General features: G+C 38.4%; 1 protein-coding gene across 1 annotated transcript in view; it reads left to right on the top strand.

Moving 5' to 3' along the window:
* MYRFL (myelin regulatory factor like) overlaps positions 1-21,021 on the top strand; it is a 46,525-nt gene extending 25,504 nt beyond the window's left edge. The window contains exons 12-25 of the mRNA XM_076332831.1: positions 359-467; positions 944-1,053; positions 4,551-4,714; positions 5,310-5,373; positions 6,540-6,625; positions 7,410-7,481; positions 7,601-7,647; positions 7,767-7,931; positions 12,476-12,550; positions 15,358-15,445; positions 15,667-15,741; positions 17,785-17,893; positions 20,459-20,533; positions 20,627-21,021. Of these exons, the coding sequence (XP_076188946.1) occupies positions 359-467; positions 944-1,053; positions 4,551-4,714; positions 5,310-5,373; positions 6,540-6,625; positions 7,410-7,481; positions 7,601-7,647; positions 7,767-7,931; positions 12,476-12,550; positions 15,358-15,445; positions 15,667-15,741; positions 17,785-17,893; positions 20,459-20,533; positions 20,627-20,713 (1,326 nt within the window). The 3' untranslated portion in view covers positions 20,714-21,021. The remainder of the gene's footprint in view (positions 1-358; positions 468-943; positions 1,054-4,550; positions 4,715-5,309; positions 5,374-6,539; positions 6,626-7,409; positions 7,482-7,600; positions 7,648-7,766; positions 7,932-12,475; positions 12,551-15,357; positions 15,446-15,666; positions 15,742-17,784; positions 17,894-20,458; positions 20,534-20,626) is intronic.
* The last annotated feature ends 444 nt before the right edge of the window (positions 21,022-21,465 follow it).

Consider the following 21,465-nt stretch of genomic DNA (forward strand, 5'->3'; position numbering starts at 1 on the left):
GTGGATCATTGTTCTGACATGTGAAGCACCTTCTTTACCCTGGGTGTGCTGAAATGCTGGCCTAAAGAAATCGGGTGTACCGCTGTGCTCTGTAGAGCCATCGCCTATGGACTTTGGAAGAGGCCGCCCACAGAAGCTGGGGATATCTGTGTAAATGGGAGTTGTCAGACTGAAGGGTAACTGGCAATACAAATACAAATAGCACTCTGCTAATGGGGAATGAGAAGATTGTCCATATTTTTCGATGCAAAGATTGGCCAAGTGGCCATGTCAGGCTTGTTGCTATCTCACTGAAGTCCTTGGTGCCATGACCGTTCCTAACGTTTCAACATACGAATCTTGGTATTTATCCAACTAGGTCGATACAAATGAGCAGTTGAGAAGAATAACACAAATGAGGCTGGTGGAGTATGACTACAAGCCTGAATTTGCATCTGTTATGGGAATAAAAAATACTCATGAAACAGGTATTCAGTCAGCTCTGTTCCCATTTTTCATTAACTTCCACTGTTGTTCATTGTGCCATAGTGCCTTTTAACACCCTGCTATTTCATCCTCATTTCTTAGGGTGCTACAATTGCACGCTGTTCTGTGTTTCTCTTGTGATATAAAAATGCCAAAATTAAGTATTTCTGGTATTTTCCAACTTCCGTTTCAATTTTTAAAGATTGAGGGTTATTTTTCCAGAGGGTTAATGAAAGTGAAGTACGTGATCACAAACAATTTTGTTCTTATTGCAGAGAAACTGGACTTCTAAAGGTTTCTGTTTGTTTTCTGTGGAATGGAAAAAAAAAAAAGTGAAATCCTGGATTTTCCTACCACAGAGAAATTCTAGATCATGTTTGGCCCTACCTGTAGCTTTTAGGTTGGTCGACTCAAAGCACACAACCACGGTCAATGGTATGCCACTGTGTTTCCTGACTTTAGTTTATCTTGTGAACAGGAATAATAGCCCAGGAGGTGAAGGAGCTTTTACCTCAAGCTGTTAGAGAAGTTGGAGAAATTTCTTGTAATGATGGAGAAAAAATAGAAAACTTCCTCATGGTTGACAAGGTATGGTCTTGAGAGAGAAGGTGGAGGTGTGTATTTAGACTGTTCCTTTCGTATATGGAGCTATAAACAAACACTATGCTTTATACAAAGCTCTAGGCCTCCACATGTGTTTACAAAAATAGTGTTTGGCAAATCATTGAGAAAAACTGAACCACCAGGTGTTAGTAAATGGCTGAATCTTTTAATGACAAAAAGTATTTACATTAAAATCTCGTTATAAATAAACATACAATAAAGAGAAAAGGAAAAAAACTAGCTTTGCTGAATAAAGGTGGATATCGATTTCATAGCATTGGTCCAACAAGTGGGACTCCAAAACATTCTTTTGTGTTTAAGTTAATTAAGTGTTCCAGAAGTGAATTAAGCAATGATGGCATTCTATTTGTTAAATAAAAACTTCCTTACTCTAATCCGGGTGTAATCACTTCATACCAAATACAAATGCTAACTCTGTGTGCTCTGTGGGAAGGTTTTTCTGTTCATCTGAAATCCTTATTATAGCTTCAAAATCATATACTATAAAATGTTTATGGCACACAAAGTAATTACCATGCTCATAGGTTGGAAACAATGCCTTAGTCTGTTGTCCTGTGGTCTCTTCCTCTACTTTTCCTGTAGAAATAGGACTGCAAGGGACTGTCAGTCACAGAGTCCAGTCACACGTGACTGTAGACAGCGCTTGTCCACAGCATGGCTCAGAGCGGCCCCTCTGTTGTGCGCTGGTTCACTGCAGGTCAAGGACCACTTCCCAGCTTTTTCCTGCTTACAGCCGATAATGGGTAACCTTGTCTTGTCTGGATGATGTCATGAACATGATCCTGTATTCATTATATTCATGCATTCTTTCATTATTCTATAGAAAACACAAGTTTACACCACCAAACTTGGAGAAAATATCTATAAAAAATATTGCATTTCATTTGTCTTCTTTTGATAGGCTACAAATAAATTAAATTCATAGGTTAAATCTGCTAGGCTGTATTCCATATAAAGGAAGCATGAATTAGACACTTTGAATAAAGCTGAGGAAAGAGCACTTTCTAGAGATACTGTTGAAAAGGAGACTTTTAGAAAATCTTCTGTATTTGGTCAGGGTTCCAGCCTGTAGCTGATTTCTAGATGCTCATAGAAGAGCAGTGGTGTTAGATAGTGACATTGGGTTTGTTTTGCCCTTTAGCCCTTCCTGTTACATTGTGTGACAGCTGCATCATCATTTGCATTTTTGAGCCCCCCCCCAACTGCTTTGGGGTCATCAGTTTTTTTATGACAAAACTTTTAAGTTGGACAATTGAGCTTTTGATTTATATCTCTGTCTGCTGAAATATCACACAAAATACCGTCTGTAACAGTGCCTCACAGCACTGCCATTTGGGCCCATCGTGTTCCCTTTCTACTCTGTAGCTTGGGTCTCCGGACAACACTTGCCAGGATGTCTTCCAGGGATGTGACTTAGCAAATGGAGAAAGCCTGCTGCACCCTGCAGGACGTGATTCTGCCATGGATGTGGCCCAAGCAGGAACGAGTTGTTACAGCAATGGCTTATTTGCTGCTTAGCATTTTCTTGACTAATTGGCTAGGTCTGTGATCACTTCACAAACATTTCAACATTGTTTTAATACAGTTAGGTAAATCTGTGCTTTCTCCTCTTTCTCCTAACACCTGTGGCAGAGCATGTGAATGTCAATTCTATGACCTTTGGGTGACAGGGGCAGGAGAGATCTGTGTCTAACAGTTTAAGATGTATATTGAATTCAGAGATTTGGAACATCTGATGTCCAGGTGGAACATCTGCTTTAAATGTCTGGAGCTCCCAACTCCAGAATAACTCAGCACCTTGAGTAGTAAATGGGTGTTGCTTCGTATCTTTGCTTTCAGTTAGGCAGGTGATGAGGCCTTGTACTTTGTTATCTCACGTTCCAAGTTTAGTTCCAGATAAGCAGGATATTGGCTGGTTTGGTTGCGTCTCTTTGTCAGTTACCTGTTTGGAGCTGTCGAACTCTGTAAAATTAATTGATTGCATTACACATTTGAACCAGGCTCTGCTACTCTAGAGAAACGTCTCAACCGTGTGGAAATTTGCTATTTTGGGACAAGAATCTTTCTTCTCTTCTCAATCGCACTGTGCTCAGTACTTTGTCATCAGTGAGGCAGTAAAACTCTATTCAGTCCTTTTGTCCCAAAGAAAGTATTCCTTCATTTTGCCAGATGAGCCATTTTCTCAGCTAGTTGAAGCCACCTAGAAGAGATTCCTGCATGATTTGAAGAGAATGGAAAGGACAGCTGCTACATATCATTGATATGAGGACAAGTGACCGTATAAATGATTTCACAGTTCTAGGCACAGGAGGTTATTTTGAAGTCACTTTTTAGTTAAACAGGCTGTTGGTCTTCTGGCAGTAGAGACGTTTGCAACTTACCACTGATACCTGTGCTCTGGTTCTGTTTATACAAAATACTGTCTGTTTTTGTGGAATGCAGTCACCTTTAAAAGAAAGGTGTGCGTGACATTTACAATGTGAAAGGCAAAACTCTGCTTTTGCTTTCCTTCTGCATGACTTGACTAGACTGGAACACTTAGCAACATTAACTGCAGTAATAGCTTCATCCAAGGTTTAATGGCATCAGTCTGGTTGTACATTAGTATGAGAAAGCCGTTCTTTCAAACACAGCAAAGAAAGTATGCTGTTACTATGCTCCTGTAGTGGATCAGTAACCATTTTTGGCTCAGAAATGGATAAAATACTTATTACCTGGATGGTTGTACTGAAGGCTTTTCCAGCAGCAGATTGATACCTAGATGATAAGCAGGGGGTAGAAGAATAGAAGGCTTTTCCTGGGTAAAATATTCAGGAGTAAATGGAGGGTGTCTGAACTGTGTTAGTTGTGGCGCTGATCACGGTATTAGAACTTACAGGACTCCTGTAAGAAGCTGGAGAAGTTGAAGGGGAGAACAAAATATTATGCCATCACAGCTTGACCTCTGGTTTGGATCTTTCCCTGTCTCACTGATTCCTGTGTGATTCACGTTATGTGTACAACATGGATAGAAACTCTGGCTTGTCTGAGCCAGGTTAGTCAATCCTGTAGGTAGATGGTTGCACGTACATCTTGCTAAGGGATTCTGAAATCTATGTTCAGCTGCAGCACTACAAATCAAATAGTAGATGCCTGTTGTGACAGTGATAAGGTTTAAAATTCAACACAGTATGAAGGTAAAATATAGTTTAAATTCTTGGTCTACGAAGCCCTTTAGCTTCTTAAAATTTTTCTGCAAGTCCTCATTTTCAATTTACTGCAAATTGAACATAAGCAATTTTTACAATCTAGCAAAAGGGTTTTATAGTCATAAGTGCATCCCATTTACAGTGAGATAACTTGTGTTTGCATTGTAAATATTCAATGTATCTTTACATAGGTGAATTCTGTACTCATTACTGCTTGTTACATCTGACTGATGAATATACTGTACCTACTTTTGTCATTGTTTTGCTTCTCAGGATCAGATCTTTATGGAGAATGTTGGTGCTGTAAAGCAGCTTTGTAAACTAACCAACAATCTTGAAGTCAGAATAGAAGAATTGGAACAGTGGAATAGGAAACTGGCCAGGCTGAAACGGATGAGCAGTTTAAAGTCAACAATCAGTGAAGAGAGCAAAGTCAGGTACTTCTGTCTGGAATGTTCTCTGATAGCTGTAACAGAAATTGGTAAAGTGGTCTCTGTGGTAGAAGTGAAAACCAATTTTGCTTGACAGTGGAGTTCAGCTCATTTCCAGCATTTAAGTTGTGCAAAAAATGCAAATTTCTCATATTTTTTAACTCACTGACAAAATTAGTATTTGAAATGGCTGTTAAATTGCACTCATTTTTGTAATTGCTTCAGTTGCATAAAGCAAGGGTAAATTATGTCCAGTTACAACCCTGGAGCTTAGGAAAGCTGCTAAGAGAAATCTGCAGAGCTGCTTCTGCAAGAAAGAATCTTCATTAGTGCTTCAGTGGAAGTGATGAGCATTTCCTATTTCTAAACCATTTCCCCAAGTTTTCTTTGAAATCAAATGTAGCATTTAATAGCATTCACCTGGGTGAGTTAACTGGAGGCCTTTGTTCTTGAAAATGAATGTGATGACACTTCTGCCTTTCTCTTTTTAAATGTTAAAATTGCAAAAGCAAGTGACATTAACACCCTATTGAAAACATCTCTTTTTCATTTATTAGTTGCTGAAGCATTTGAATGTTAAAAGAGTTTTTGTCTCTTACAGCAGGTATAGTCGGGCTACTAGTCTTTTGCCATCAAAAAAATCAGTCCTGCTAAAATCCAGCAAGGTGGGTGAAATTAAATATATGAAATATGCCTATGAGAGGGTTTTTGTAAGTGCTGAAATATTAGTGAAAGCTTTCATGTTTCTAAATATTGAATCAAATTCCTTAGCCAGAATTATTTAGTGTCATGCTAGAATCTTAAAAACTAACTGTAGTGAGATAGAAAATACATATGAGACACTTCCATTTCTTGCCTATACATTGTGTGTGTGAGAGTAGATCCATGCTGTGTGATGGTGTGGAGGAGGAGACCTCAACAGGAGAGAATTGTTGAGCCTGTAGGTGTGCTCACATGGTGCAGTGCAGCCTTACATAGAAATGCTCATTTCAGTTTGGAAGTCTGCACAGTGATAATTCTTCCTCAGCTTTCTTCTTTGGATGAGTCTTTCACTGTGGTTTGCAGTTAGCATCTCCTGTTCTGTACTGGATAATGCTGTCTTTCAGGTGGTTAAGACCTGGATAGGATGTCGTTGCTATTGCTGAATGACTTCCTCTTGCCCATATCCTGGTATAGAAAGAGGAGACCCCTTTTCACAGGGATTGAATGAGTTAGGGAATATGTGTTGACCTTTTTCACGACAGTCTTCCTAGGCTGCTAAGTCCTGTTCTTTAAGATGAACCAGTGCTCATTTGCATACCTTGCTTTTGCCAGTGCCAAAGAGCAAGACAAAATAATAGGTCGAATGTTCTTTATTCCATAATGACAATCAAATGCTCCATCATCTAAGATCATCCTACTTGTTTAGAAAGTGCCTTTCTTCTGTATTTACACCAGCACTGGTTTAACGTGGTCTGAACATATACTGAAAGCTGCTCATCTTTTAGTTCTGGCCACTGCTTACTGAGTTCTTCATTTGATTTTGCAATAATTCAAGAGTATGAAAAATGGCAGGAAGAAAAGAGAAGGAGCTGTTGTTTTTACCCGTCATTTCTTCCTGTGTAATGGTTGTGTCCCCAGACTATCAACAGTGTGCAGTGCACTCACAGTTTTAGGGAGCCTTTCGTCACTTAAGTTTTTCTCTTTGGACATTGACCCCTATATAAAGATGACTTGTATGGTTCCTCTGAAAGAAACAAGGTTAACTTAAAGTCAGACTAGTGTAGTATTTCTTAATCTACTAGTAGTAGCTTAATTATGTGCCACTTAATCAAACGTTTTTTTTTTCTAGGTTTGTTTGTCAAAGAGGAAAGAGTCTTGCTCCATGAAGATTTTCCGGGTGACTATAATAGCTTTGATTGCTGTTATGGCATTATGGTAACAATTAATTATCAACAAGTTGACTTGTTTCTCCCTTCCCCTTTCTACTTATCTCATCAGAAAGAAGATTGCAATTTTTTTCTTCTTCTCACCCTTCCTACTCAAAGAACACAATGTATTAAAATTAACAGTGAATATGCCTGGTAATATTGTAAAGTTGAAGTTGTTTTAGAAAAGTGAGATATTCATGTGGTGCACACACAACTAATCTCTGTCCATGTCACAATGTATGGTGCACCTTGAATATATCTCGGTGGCTCGTGCTACAGGTCCAAAGCTGGACCTGTGAGTCTCTGCGTGTTTTACGCAATCATTCTGTGCCTAAGTACAATTTCTGATGTACAGAGTGATTCTGTTGTGTGAAATGAAGCTGAACTTGTTCCCAGTGTGGTGGGCAGCCCTGTGACTCTGAAGGTTTAACTTGTGACATTGGACTTGTGGAAAGGAAAGTATGCTCTGGACTTTTGAGATTGCCATTTTCTGTTTCCAGTCCAAAAACCTGTGGCTTACAATCTCTCTGAAGTGAACTGAGTACTTTGAACTGGTGTTGTGATTCTATTTACAATGGAAAACTGACCATATTTTGTGTTGAATTTAGCTGTATACAAGTATCTGACCTAAAACCCATTAAATTAAGTTGAAATTTTTTCCACTAAAGGGGAAGTGATCAGATAGTTAACTCTTACATTACTACATTTGGACAAGGTGCTGTCAAGGTATTATTCATATTATGTTACATAAGAGATGGATGTAAATCTACGGAATAATTCTCTTTCTACAGTGCTTTGACAATATCGACCCTGTATTTACTTAGTGTTCATGACAGGCGTTTTGAAAAACATCCGATTTACAGGCAAGTAGTTGAATTAGTGTTAGTGAATTAGAATTAGTAATAGGTTGTGGACCAATCTGTTTTGGTCCACAACTCTGATGTCCATTTCTTAATGAATCGTTTTTCTTTTTCTTCATCAGCGGTACCTCAAGTTCTGTTGTACTCTCTCCCTCTACCACTACAGCAGGTACTGTATCTCTGCTGGTCTGCATACGTGTAACAGGCTTTCAGTTTCTGTGTTACTATAAAATGGCAATAGACACACAGCACTAGTGAGAATTATGTCTATTTTTTTTTCCCCTTTAGCATTACAGGGGGAAAGCACAATTTCTCAGAGCACGCAACCCATCAGCAGGATCCCTGAAGTGAATTTCTGTGACATTTTGCCTTGTGACAAGGTCTATTGTTGTCCAATTCATCAGCAAAAAGTCAAATCTCTAAGTTATGAGAAAACCAATGCAAAGGAGAAACGTAAGTTGAAACATTAATTTCTATTATTTACCATTTGAATAAACAGTATATGAAGAGTGTGGGGGAAAGGGCAAGAATCTTTAAGTGTAGTTAGCTTCCAACAAAAGCGCCTAGTCCAGAGGATTTTAAAAATCCTGATGTAACTAATCATCACTGCAGTCAATATGTTTTTTAAAAATTTGGCCTGGTTACCTTTAAGAATTCTGGGTCCTAAGATGTTTTGTCAGGTGTCACTGTTCTTCCTGGCCATTCATGGTAAATGATTTCATGTGAACCAGAAAGTCACTAATCCTTCTAATTAACCTTTGGCTACAGTTGGCCAGGAGTTGATTGGGGGTAGTGGAGGGTGAATTAACAGATGTAAAAAAACCCAAAGTACTTAGTGGTGTCACAGTGTGGTGATACTACACCTTTTCTCTGGGCAGAGACAGAAATTAATTGCGAGAAAACATAAAACTTAGAATTAAAACTCTGCTCATTCAGGCAGGGTTTCTGAGTAGAGAAATGTTATTTGAAGGCAGAGCTCTATGAAATAAATTACTTTTACTGGAATGAATTTTCTTTCAGATATTGTCTGCCAGATTTTATGTGTGTAACATATAAGTAGATGCATTGTTTACAACTTCTAAAATATTTATAAGAAAGATTTTATACATAAGGGTATGTACAAGTTGTTGGAATCTGTATTCCTCTTTCCCAGACCTTAACATTGTCGGTGTCTAGAAGCAAGTGTTAGTATTACTAAACCCAGCATTCATACTCTTCCTTTCTTGGCCTTGGGAGCAATTCTTGCTCCAACCACAGTTGACAAGTTGAGGTGAAATCAGGGACGAATGCAGTTCAGACTGCGAAGTACAAATGTCTACCAGGGCAGGCGTTGCCAATTGCTGTGACACTTACCGCACAAACTGTTTCAGTGGGATTCACCCACTGCCCATTCTTTATGCTGCAAAGTGCTGTTGTCTGCAGACAAGCCGCATGTAAGTGGTCCTTGTGGTTCTTGTGATTAGTGCTGCAGTAAGCCCTGTGGCAGGTATAGCTCAACACAGTGCTTTCAAGAGGTCATACCTAAGTGATTTGTATTGCTCTGAAGCCTGAAAGAGTGTTGATTAATTAAAAAGACGTTAATCTCATTTACAAATGAGGGAACTGTAGACGGATTAAAGTGAAATACAAAAACCTTCTATCCCCAGCTGGCTGCTTTTGATATTAGGTGGAAAGAGGAGATAAGAATAAACACAAAGCATTACCTTCTCAAGGTCTTATGCTCCAAATAGCATTAAGTGTGGATCCAAGAGTGAAAAATCAGCACAGTACACAAGCTACTGAAAGATTTCAGATCTGCACAAGTTTAATGAAGCTGAATGTATCCCCAGACGGAAGGTAACAATGTCAATATGAAATCCAAACAGAAGGAAAACCAACAAGCTGCTTAATGTAGCTGTATCCAAGATAAATGAAAAGGAAAATGTTTTCAGAACAAAAAGCTAAGAGTTAAATATGGGGAATAATCAAGATAAACAGTGGATATTTTAGAATCAGCTGATTCATCTGATTCACGGAAAGGTAAAACTATTTGACATTACAGTTGAATTAAATGCTAATTTAGGAGTTCATATTTAAGAGACCTTTTACTGTTCCACCATGTGAGACCTGAATCCTGTGGGTGCAGGCTACTGCTGAGTGTGTCCAGTGTAGATCCTAATCCGTTGCATCTCAGATTTGTTGAGAAGAAGGCTGTTAGGAGTGTTGAAGTAGAAACAAAAGCATTCATAAGCAAGAGAAAATTTATTAAACAAAAATTCAGCACATCTTTATGTTGTCTAGCTTAATGTGGCCTTTTTCCTCATACTTTATTTAAGAACTGATTTCTCTGAAGGATTTAGACTTTTGAACTCCTTTTGATCTCAGTGGAAAGGAGGAGTGAGAATACCCTTCAGCACCTGGGCCTTTTCTGCTCTCTGCTTCCATGCCATTAGTTCTCATTGCTTGCCCCTTCGTGTTAAGTGTCACTGGTAACCAGGGGCTGTCTGTACTTTCTCTTAGAGTGTTGTTTCTCCCTGGTGTCTCTCCCCTCACAATAAAAGCTTGGTGAGGGCTCCTGCTGGATTTTGATCAACTTTGTGCATTTTCATTTATTGTCTCCAGATGGTAGTTAATGGATTCATAGCAAGGTACTACCACAAGAAATCATAAGCACGTTTTTTCCATACTGCTTATAGAATATTACAACTCGTGTATTAAAACCAGAAAGTGCTTGAGGAAAAAAAAGGACACCAAATTTATTGGATGAGTTTATCTGAATCTTATCTGAAGATAATGGTTGCCCTCATTACATTCTGGTCATGCCCGTACTTTTATATTTGTTATTGAATTGGATCTTCACACCCCACGTGGGCCTTTGAGAAAGCCCTCAGAATTACTGTATGTGACAGAGTAGAAGTTTACCACAATTTATTGAAGACTGCTACAGTGATTTTTGGTGGTTTCTGGTGTTCTCAATTGGCAACTTGAGCTCCAAATAAAACTAACTTCAAGGGTCCTGTTTTCTACATTTCATTTGGATTGCATCAGCTTAAAGGACAACGAAATAGTAATTTTATGAAGAGTAAAAAACCAAGTAAAAATAATTTTCTATACTGGTTACTGAATCAGTTTAAATAGTTGAAATCTTAGTGAAGTAAATCTGTCTTCATCCTAGTTTTTATCCAAATTTCTGATACCCACTTAATGCTTTATTCCGTCATCTGTCAAAGAATCACAGTATTCAATGTTTAGTAATTTAGAGTACGTAATAAATATTCCTGCCAGCACTTGCACAGCTGAAGTATTGTATCTACAGGGAGAACATCTTTCTTTCAGTGAGCAATCTTTTACCTTTACCAGGGGATATAGGTTTTCCTACGGAATAGTTCTCTGTTAATGAAAATGTAAAAAGGCAGGGAACGTTTAATGCATTGCTAACATATCTAGACTATTGAGAGGAAACAGAAGAAAGTGAAAGGAAGGTGTGACAACTAGTTTGTAAATTAAAAGGAAGAATGAGAGAATGAATAGGTCTTTTTTAGATCTGCCTCAAGACCTACTGTACATGTATAACTGATTGCATGTGTTCAGTAGCCGTTTTTCTAGGTGTGTGGCAGCAGATCACAGTGTAAGGAAATGGGACAGCAGATGGCTACTAAATGCAACAGTTACCACCTAAGTTGGCAGAACTGGCAAATCTGTATGAGGAGCAAGTAAACAGAAAATGGATTCAAGGAATAACTAGCAGCAGTATCACAGATTCATATCAAAACACAAAAATGATGGAAATCCCAGAGATGATTTTATATTACATTACTTCTGGGTCCTCAGATTCCAGTTGTTAATGTTGTTCCATTCTCTCAGTCACCTACTAGCATGAGGAAAGTCTGAATTTTTGTATTTCCCAATACTGAAATGAAAACCAAAATCTGGAATGAATAATAAAACAATAAGGTCAATCCAGCTTTCTTGTTTCAATCTCAGTGAAATAGCGCATTTAATCCTTCCTTTTGTAAAATAAATTTTATACAATGAAGCAGTGACTTCTGTTCTAAACAGTCATTTTGAAATCAGAATGTTTCCTTTGGAAAACATGGGAATGGAGCATTTCGGTATTCTAGAAATACATGATTCTGTTTTTTCCCAGATGAAATGGTATTTGATGAAGCATGTTAGTTTAGGCAAGACCAACGTTTCTCAATGCCTGTTTATTGGTAACACGTCTCTGGACAGATTCTTGGCTGGCAATTAGTGTAAAAGCACAGGAATAGCTTTAAACCATTTCCCATGGGCTTGAAGGGCCTTTTGCCTTCCCCAGGTTGTACAATATGATGATTATTCAAAAGATCTTTTGAAGATCTTTTGAAGAGAAAATGAATAGAGTAAGAAAAAAATCATCAGCTTGTATTTCCCAGCCTAGTTCAATGTTTGAAATTACAGAGGTGACATCAGTGAACATGGTGATAATGTTGTTAGAGCTGTGTATTACTTTCTTTAATGTGGTGACTTATCCTTCTCTCTCTGAAGTAATGTGTCTCACTTGGGTCAGTCCTCAGTCTCTTACATCTCACATTCAAAAAGCTAAGTTATTCCCCTGGCCTATGTTTGTGTGGCAGATGCCTATTTATTCATTTTCTCACTAATAAGGAAGATGTGGCTTTATGATCAGATTTGTGCTGAAGTGCCTGACTGGATGTTGACTTTCACTTTGCCTCTCTAACAATTGGTGATATTCTGTGTGTGGGATGAAATCTTTTCTATTAGGCTATTCTTTGAAATGTTTTAGATAGCCTGTAGAATTTCAAAAGCTTGTTTCTTGTTATCTACAAACTTCTTTTGACTATATATATCTTCTTCTGAGTAGAGGTGCTTTGTATTTTCAAGGTTTCTCTTGTTGGTTATGCATGCCTTTATCCAAGAGATAATTAGCAAAACATCTTCTGGTGTTGTATTCATATTTTGCTGTTACAAGTATGCAGGGCTAACTTGGGGACATTTGTATGTACATTCCTTCACAGGAAACAAAAGTAACCTGTTACCTGAACAAGATCCAGTCAAAAAATCTAACGGAAGACCTGATCTTGGAAATGACTGTAAGTCCCATATTTTTTAAAAAAACTGTTGAAATGTATAATTGTATAACTTTGAAGAGCTACCTTTAGACTTGGAATTCTGCTGCTGGAATTTAAAGAAGTTTCATTTATAACTGGTCATTATAGAGAATTAGCACTTAGAAATCTATTAAATACCTGTGATTCACTATAATTTTCTTGTCATTGCAATTTATTCTTACATCTTCATTAGATTTTTATAGACATTCTGGCTGCCCTCTCTAGAGAGTTCTTAGACTTTGCTTCAGGTGCAATAAAATGACAAGTGACATTTTCGTTGACAGGGGCTGAAATCTTGTAAGGTGCTTAATACTGCTAACCCTTATACAGCAAAGTGGTTAAGCATATGAGTGTGGTATTTGTGTGCAGGAAATGCATGGTATGGTATAAAGGAAGTGTTTGGGGTTTGGCCCAGTTGACCTAATGGATTAAAAACGTCAGCTGCTGAAAGGGGCCATCTCTACCGTAGGATCCTGACACTGCCTGCATCAGTGGAGATGAAATGAAGTTCTTCGACACAGGACATTTGGCTTGATTTCAGGCTCCCCTTGTAGTGACTGCGCACTGCTGTCAGAGCCCTCCTGGGCTGAAAATACTGATTCTTTTCTGTGAAGATGAGTATCTGCTGATTATGTGTGTTATAATGGCATGCTCTGACATTCATTCAATATGAGCAGGATTATGCCTTGTCTTTTCTGTTTATGTGGATGCTCTGTTTTAAGGTTCGGGTTTTTTATAAATGTTCAATTAAAGATTAGGCAATATTTGGATGATAAAACATCTATACACTGGCATGCACTTAGAGCAGGTTGCTACCCGGGGCCATGTAAGGAACAGAACACAGGTTCTGCTTGTTGCCTGGGTATGTCCCTGTGGGATGATCTGGGAAAAATCATTCCCCTTCTGATTTTTTACACGGCTACTCACCTCAGAAAAGAGCCTCTGTGGCATTAGTATAATACATGTTGTAACAAGATGCTGTGTCGTAGGGAAATGTTCATCTGTGCTAGTTCTTTGAGATGAACATGCTCAATTTCCCTCTGTCACTTAAGCATACATGTGGATATTTGCATGCTGAAAGTTAAGTATATACTACCACACAGATGTTTTATTATCAGAGCACAGGTCAGCCTATAATCATCAAGTTTCTTTGCAAAGTAGGGAACTGTTGCCATACAACAGAGGAACAAAACCACAAAACAAGTGTTCACAGTGTGATGTGAAGAGCAGGCTGGGGCCTTCTGAACCAGGTCCTCCTTATGCTTTCTGCACCATGTTGCAAGGCTTAAAATCAGCAGCTTGATGCTGTAGGCAACAGCTGGAATCTGGCTATCTGCTGATGGCTCACACACTCCCTCCACACCTGGGCCTTCCCCAAACCGTTGGCAGTGTAAGCCTAGGTCTACTTGGGGGGATTAAACCTGTTCGGCCTCTTCTGCCTGAGGGCCCTCCACAGTTCAGACTGAAGTGGGCTGGTTTAGGGATCTGAGATGCTGCAGGTCCTAACTATGGACCTGCACTGATTGGCTGCTGTAGATGTATCCAGAAGAAGTAAGCTTTTCAGAATGCAGCTCAGTGCAGTGATTGCTAGGCCAGCTGTGAAAGCAGAAACTGTGCTGCTGCGTTAGCACACTGGTTCTTGCTGCCTAACTCTTCGCAGGGTTAATGTGCCTCAGGGAAGAGCCACGCCATCGTGGCTATACTCTTCGTCTCACCGTAACTGGCCACCTTAGAGAACACCTGCATGGCACAGGATGCTGGCCCAAGGTATCACAGGAAGCCTGTGGCAAATAGGGGAACTTTAATCCAGCCTGGTTAGGGACATAATCACTCTGGTAACCAGTTACTTTCCTCATCTTTCCTAGTAATCAGTACACCAACTATGGTTTGAGGTTTTTTTTTCCCCCAGAAACTAGTTTTTCAATGACTAGTGTCTAGATATCTAACTGCATTGCATGCTGCCCTGAAACATATTTTACGTGTGCATATGTATAAATACAATGTATATACATCTGTTTATATATAGGATGTTGAGCTGATTCTAAAATACAAATTTTTGTAGAGTTTTTATTCCATATTCCCATTCCTTAGACTGTAAACTTCCTCCAAGTTCAGGATGTAAGTGTTTGGAAGATAGCAATATAGTATGCCACTACCGCTGTTTTTAGTTGCTCTTATTGCCACAGTTTACTTAGGATCAAAGCACATATATATTTTTGGTTAGCTGAGCATATTTTGATTCATATTTCCTGATATTCATATATGTAGAATATTACAAAACTCGAAGTTCTTGAAAGTTCAAGGCAGTGTTTTATGAAGAAATTACAATATTCATTAGAATTAGGTAGTTTTCCTGCACATAGGTTTAGAAACCAATTTTGTTGAATTCCAAACTATTTCTCTCAGCAAAGATAATGTTTTTCAAATTAATGGTTACTTGCATGAGCGTGGCTTCTAGTACATCAAAATGAACGTTGGCACATTTGTATCCTACTCGGACTACCATCAAAATAGCCTTCAATGTCTGCCCAAAATAACATGTTACAGTATTAGGTGCCTGCCCAGGGTATTTGTCCTTGTAAACTGAACAAGGATCTTATCTCCCCTGTAATGGCAGAATGAAGGTAATCAACCAAAGGCTTTTTACTGAGCGCTAATTTAGACCTGTAGCAACTCCTGTAGTGGCAAGCAAGGGAGTAGATGCTATTGTATTAACTGCAGTTTTGTTATGCTTTTATCTAAAATTTCTGAAATAAACAAGAAGAAAACATTATTCTTAATATTTTTAGGGATTGATACAACAATCAGTTCCATACAGATTTTGGAAACTCAGCAAAGAATTGACAATCGCTATTGTAGTAAAAATCTACGGTGCAGGTAGGTAAATTGTTTTATTATGTTTTATTATGGTGGAATAGAATACCATTAATGTGGCATGGCTGCTTGGCTGGCTCCTTCTCACAGTTGTTTCCTCTAGTGTGCAGGAGTTTTTTCTACCTTTTCATAATTTTTCTTTTTAAATTTAAATGCAATTTCCATGTTTTGCAAAGATACTACCTATCTCAAAAGCTTATGTGCATTAATGCCACCTTTTTCAGGTCTGGGAATTACAGCTATGTTATTCCTGTTAACAAATATACACCCATGGATGTAGAAATCTCACTGGAAATAAAGTAAGTTCAATTAAAGATAATATACACATAACAAGACAGTGGTTCTTTCTTTTTACAGTAATTCTTGCCTGATTTCTATTCTGACACTAATTTGTCCCTATTCAGAGGAGTGGGACAAACCTCTGCACAACTGAGTTCTTAATGTAGACCTTTGGGTAGATCCTTTGCTGTAGCATAGGCCCAATACCGCTCTCAGCCCAATGACAATTTCACCCCTTAATGCAGATATTAAAACCCAGTAGTCTTAAGATTCAGTTTAATAATCATTTGCGCAGACATGTTGAGGTTTTTTGGTGTAGAGAAATATTATTAGGAACATGTATATATAACTCCAGAGAACACCTTTTTTGGCCTGTTGTGCCAAGCACTGTAAAAGGGGATTTTTGTGTAGGAACCTCTGGTAATGCATAAAATTGGGACTTACAGCAGGAATAAGCAGCAAACTTACTCAACTCAGCAAATATTTTCTCCTCAAATAAAAGTCTAGCTCCATTGTGTTCTCCCAGAAGTAACAAGTCCTTTCTTTTGGGGTTCTTCTCTGAAAAAGGCCAGCGATAGCCAGAACAGCTGCCAAACACTCTGCTTGATGACACTCCATGACTCCAGTCTCTCCAAGAAAGGGCTCTGTGAAGTTATGGTCTTTAAGTCTAATCTTTTGATCTTGAATATTATCCTTGTAAACATCTGCCTTTTTCAGATAAGAGGAAATATAACGGTGCTCCTGAAGTGCTTGCTTGTTTTCTACAGCAACTGAAAATCTGTCTTTTAAGCGTATGCCATTATAAACTAATAATGCAGCCCTCCCATGTAGGGGTTAATACATCATACTCAGAGTTTCACTGTAGCAGGTGCTGAATTTATTTTGGATATTCGTTTGTGGTGTGGGGGAAGGGGCATTTTCTATCTATATCTTTGCTATAAACTTTCACTAAACAAAGCCACAGACTTAACAAAACCCAAAATGCTTAAGAAAACCCAAACATATTTGGATAATTGCCGTGTCCAAATATTGTAAGACACTGTAACTACTTCAAAAATTTGGAAAACTTTTATGCCTGCTGAATAAATCCAAATGAAATCAACACACAGTACTGACAGCCTGTGTAGGACAGAGAATCTGCCATATGTGAATTATATGCTTTAAAATGGATGTTTCTTAAATACCTCGTTAAGGTTGTGAAAGCACATTTTGCTGGGGGTGCTTCATTGTTCCCCACAACATAAACTGTAAATATTGATGTCACCTTTTCCCCACCTTCTGCTTTCATTTTTTCTGCTAGCCATTGCCATATCTGAGTTCCTTTGGATCTCCAAGGCATTTTTGTTTGTTTATACTCTTCTCAGAAAAGCCATCTGGTAAGCTAGGAAGTGCTGGAAACTCTCTCTAGGAATAGTTTGGAGAAGATATGACCACGGGGCCTTTGCTGTTGGAGAATTCTGAACGAAATTCTGTTTACCACTGCTTTCCCAGACAAAGTCTGGGATATTTTTACTTCTTTTTAATGATATATTTGCATGTATACAGTAGCAAATGGGAGTTATTTATATAGGTCCCTGTTTTAAGTCTTATTATGGGTTTGTCTTCCATAAAATTGATGTCGTGTTTAGATGCCCAGGTACCCTCTGGCACACGTATGTTATGTCTATGCATGACGTAAGCCTTGCAACTCAAGCATGCCATGACCATTAATTTGTATAAAAAGTCATATGCAATAGCTTCTGGTATGAATATACTTGAAGTTTGAGGAAGTTTAGTGTACATTTCTAGATTTATCTTAATAATTGTAAAGATCACCCAGGTTTCCAAATGTAAAACACCCTCTATTCGTAGGAGGGAATCGGACAAGATTAGAGATTGGTGGCTGAGGTTTATCTCCTTCATATCAACCAGTGAAGTTGCTGGTTTATTGCTGTTCTCTGCTTTATTTCTCCACAATTCAATTCTTTGGATTTTTTTGCCTTGTATGTATTTTGTATTTATATATATGATTCTCCTATTTAAGAGCAATCGGATAGATCCTTATTTTTCTCTGTTTCTTGAAGCACCACAGAACCATTAATTATATTTCTCTGCAAAGTCACATTTGGAAATTATTGCTCCCATTATTCTTCAAGCCAAAACAGTAAGAAGGATTTCCTAGAAACCACACAGGTAAGATTTTTGCAGCAATACTCTGGCTTGTGGGGATCATTTTTATACACTGCCAAGCACATGGCTCTTTTTTCATCTCTCGCATTAAAGGTACTGTGCAAAACTGAAAATAAAATTGAGCTTTGTGTAGGAAAAAAGTGTTCATTTTTCTGATAGTTTTGGCGGTTGAAGCCATACAGTGCTGAAATAATTTGTGATTAGCTTTAACCTGCCCTTGCTCTTCAGAATGGTGTTCCCTTCTATTAGCTCTGTTTGCTTTTCATAAAAGCATCAGTCTCGTAAGTAAGATGACATGATCCCTCGAATGATGCTCTTGGTTCAAGCAACGTTGTGTGGATGCATTCTGGAGTAGAGGGAGATACGGAAGGTGGAAAAAACTTGTTATAATACCTAGTTCTGCTGAATAGCCTTATACACCACTGTTTGTAAGGAATGAATGAAGAGATAAAAGAGACCACGAAGATCTTCAGCTCCAGAGTGTGGAAAGGAGCGTAGCTCATGCCAGCTAGTCACCTTGGCCTTGTTAATAGTGTATTTATGGGCACTTGGAAAAAAGAAATAGTCCATTAGAACCTGACTTATAAAACTAATAGCTGCAAAATTCTGGTCTTGATTAAGGTAGTAGAAATCCAAATGGTACTTTGAGTCTGCCAGTCATAGCTGGCTTTGGCATGACCCTAACGAGATGCAACCTTTTTGTGGGAGTCAGTTTTCTGCTGAATTTTATAAAAATCTGTCTACTGACTCTCTGCAAGGACAGTTTTGAGTCTACTTCATCCTAACTCACCACTATAACTCTATATATCTCCCGAGATACTTAAGAAATAGGAGTACTTTTCACCCAGGGCCTTAGGAGACAGTCCTCCAAACTCTCATCTACTCTACTGTTTCCATTATTGTCTTGTGGGTAGTGAATTCCAGTTTTTAAGTCTTGAATTCACTGGAAACAATGGTCTGTGAACAGGACTTTACCAATAAATCTCTCTAGCTAAAGTTCTTCATTGTAAAAGCAAGAGTTGTTTACGTGTCGTTCTCTGGATTGCCTCAATGGGAATAAAAGCTGTTAAAACGTGAGCTTTTCCCAGTAAAAAAATATTTAGAGATCGGACCTTGCAAACTTTTGATCATTTCCAGTAAATTGAAAAAGGTCTTAAACTCCCTTCAGATTAGCTGGAAATAGAAGACTCTTTCAAGGCCTCGATTTGTCCACATTGCTTGGTAATGTTTATTATGGCTAAAACAGTAGGAAAGGCAACAGCAAGGATAGTAGCATTTCTGAACACATTGTAGGAGAAACCTCCCTGAAGTTGGAAGTCATTTCAGAAGCTTCTTTAGATTTCTGATCTATGGTGCCATACATGATTAATTGATTTAAATTACTTTTTTGGTGGTTTGTCAAATTAGAGCAGTTGGGATACCCCCACCCTTAAGCTGACTTTCTGATCAACTTTTCAAATGTCTTTGCAAAAAGTTACAGGCTTCTCTGCAACTGCTGCAAAGCCATTAGAAAGCCAAAATTGTCCAAGTTTTGACCTGTCTGCCATAATTCCAACAGAATTGAAATTAAGTCAGACCCAGAGAGTTTCGCAATGCAGAAATATCTGTGAAGCTTACTGCCAAAACTGGTCAAAGAGATTTCCTGTGTCAACCTGAAATCCACATCAAACGACTAAGGCTAACTAGCCTGCAGCAGCAGTAAGCATTCAGGTTTGATGTGACTCAGAATAGAAATGCTGTCTAGTTGAAGAGGTTTTTTTCACGAGGATTTTCCTAGGGACTGGAAGGCTTATTCCCTGCCAAAGGGTAGGACAGCAATCATTTGGACTCAGCAGTCTCACATAAGTTGTATCATGTGAACATATCATCTCCAACAGAGAGAATGTGTCAGAAAGTGAAGGGAGGAGGGAAAGATGACGGAGTTGAGACACTAGAAGCTGATGAAATAAAAGTTACCATGGATCATTAGGTTAAAAAGAGGTGAGGATTGAGTTTTATTTTATTCAATGTATCACAAACATTTCAGATAGAAAATATATTATTTCATTTGTACATGGCAGGACACTGCAATCAAAAATAGCATGAAATCTTGCCTGCGTCTGTTTTTGAAGTACTCAGTGAAGATGCTTCTCATATCTTTAGAATGTATAGAGGAACTTTCACTGCCTTCTGAGGACTGCTGAAGTTGCTGTTTCAAAATCAGCAGAATTGCCATTTGCTACTGTTATACCTTGAAGCTCTCGGGCGACCTGGCACATTAGGAACAATCCCTATTTATTGTGGGATTTGCTTGGAAAACTAGAGAGGGAGTTCAGTTATTCAGAGCCAGCTGAGCGTCTCTGGGAGCCAGATGTCTGTAGGTTCCTGGGCAGAGCTGATCAGAGCAAACCCACATTTAAAGTCAGCACTTTGTCTTTAAATACTCTGACTATAGCTATCAAGTCTTGTTATCGTAATTACTTTGCACTGCATTTGTCAGTGAAATGTTTCCAGATCCTAACCTTCTCTCCAAATTAATGTGAAATCACGTTATCTAATCTCTCTCTCTCTCTCTCATTTATCATCTAGGGACGTCAGCATATTTGGACTCTCCCTGTAGCTAAATTGTATGACAGCGCATACTATTTCCGTGTAGCTGCACCGGTAAGCCTTTTCAAATGGCAACACAGCAAAAGACAAATAGCATTTGAACTGAGAGAAGATCCTCTATGAATCTCCTTTATTTTTCTTCTGCAGGGTTTTGCAGGCTGCTCGACAGATCCTTATTTTGCTGGAATGTTTTTTACTGATTACTACTTCTATTTTTATCGGCAGTGTAACTAAAATGTCGCTGATCATTCTGTTCTTTGGGGAAAGACAATGAAGCTCTTGATGTGAAAAAAAGACTTGTGAATGGCCCTGGATATTTTTTTAAACCTCTTGCTGAGTTGTATGGCACTTTCTTGTTTGTTCCATTTTTAAATTAAAAAAAAGGAGAAAAATAAAGTGTTTGATGACGACAGTAGCTCTGCATTTCCAGGAACTGTTTCTAAAAGGACAAGAGGCAATGGAGTATGTGATGTGTAAATAAATAATCCCACTGATCATAGTGAAGTTATATGATATTGTATGTATAGCAGGCAAGAACAAATGGGTAGGAGCTCTGCTGAGCTGGGATACACTCCAGTCTTCAGAAGATAGTAAGACAATAAAATGGTATTTGCAGTCAGGAAACCTGCTTCTGTCCGACAGGCATTTACCTTCTCCTAGTATCAGCTGCCCTTTGTTTATATATAAATCTATTTTTTTCCTAACAAAACCAAAAGCAAACAAAACTTTGAGAGAGAAACGTAGCACTGTGCAAATGCCCTCTAAAATAAGCGCTGTTAAGTTAGGGAACAACAGGTCGGTTCTATGGTGTCTGTAAGTATTTCCATTTCAGAAAGCAGTACCACCATTACCATTACCATTGTGTGATTTAACGACGCTGCTGCTGTTTGAATGAGATATGTTTCAGCTACCTTTTTTATTAAACTCTATGGCAGGAATGAACTATTTACTCCTAAATTCAGGTTACTTTTTTCTTGGTGTTTGTG

The sequence above is a fragment of the Aptenodytes patagonicus genome, chromosome 1, assembly GCF_965638725.1.
Source record: "Aptenodytes patagonicus chromosome 1, bAptPat1.pri.cur, whole genome shotgun sequence".
NCBI lineage: Eukaryota > Metazoa > Chordata > Aves > Sphenisciformes > Spheniscidae > Aptenodytes > Aptenodytes patagonicus.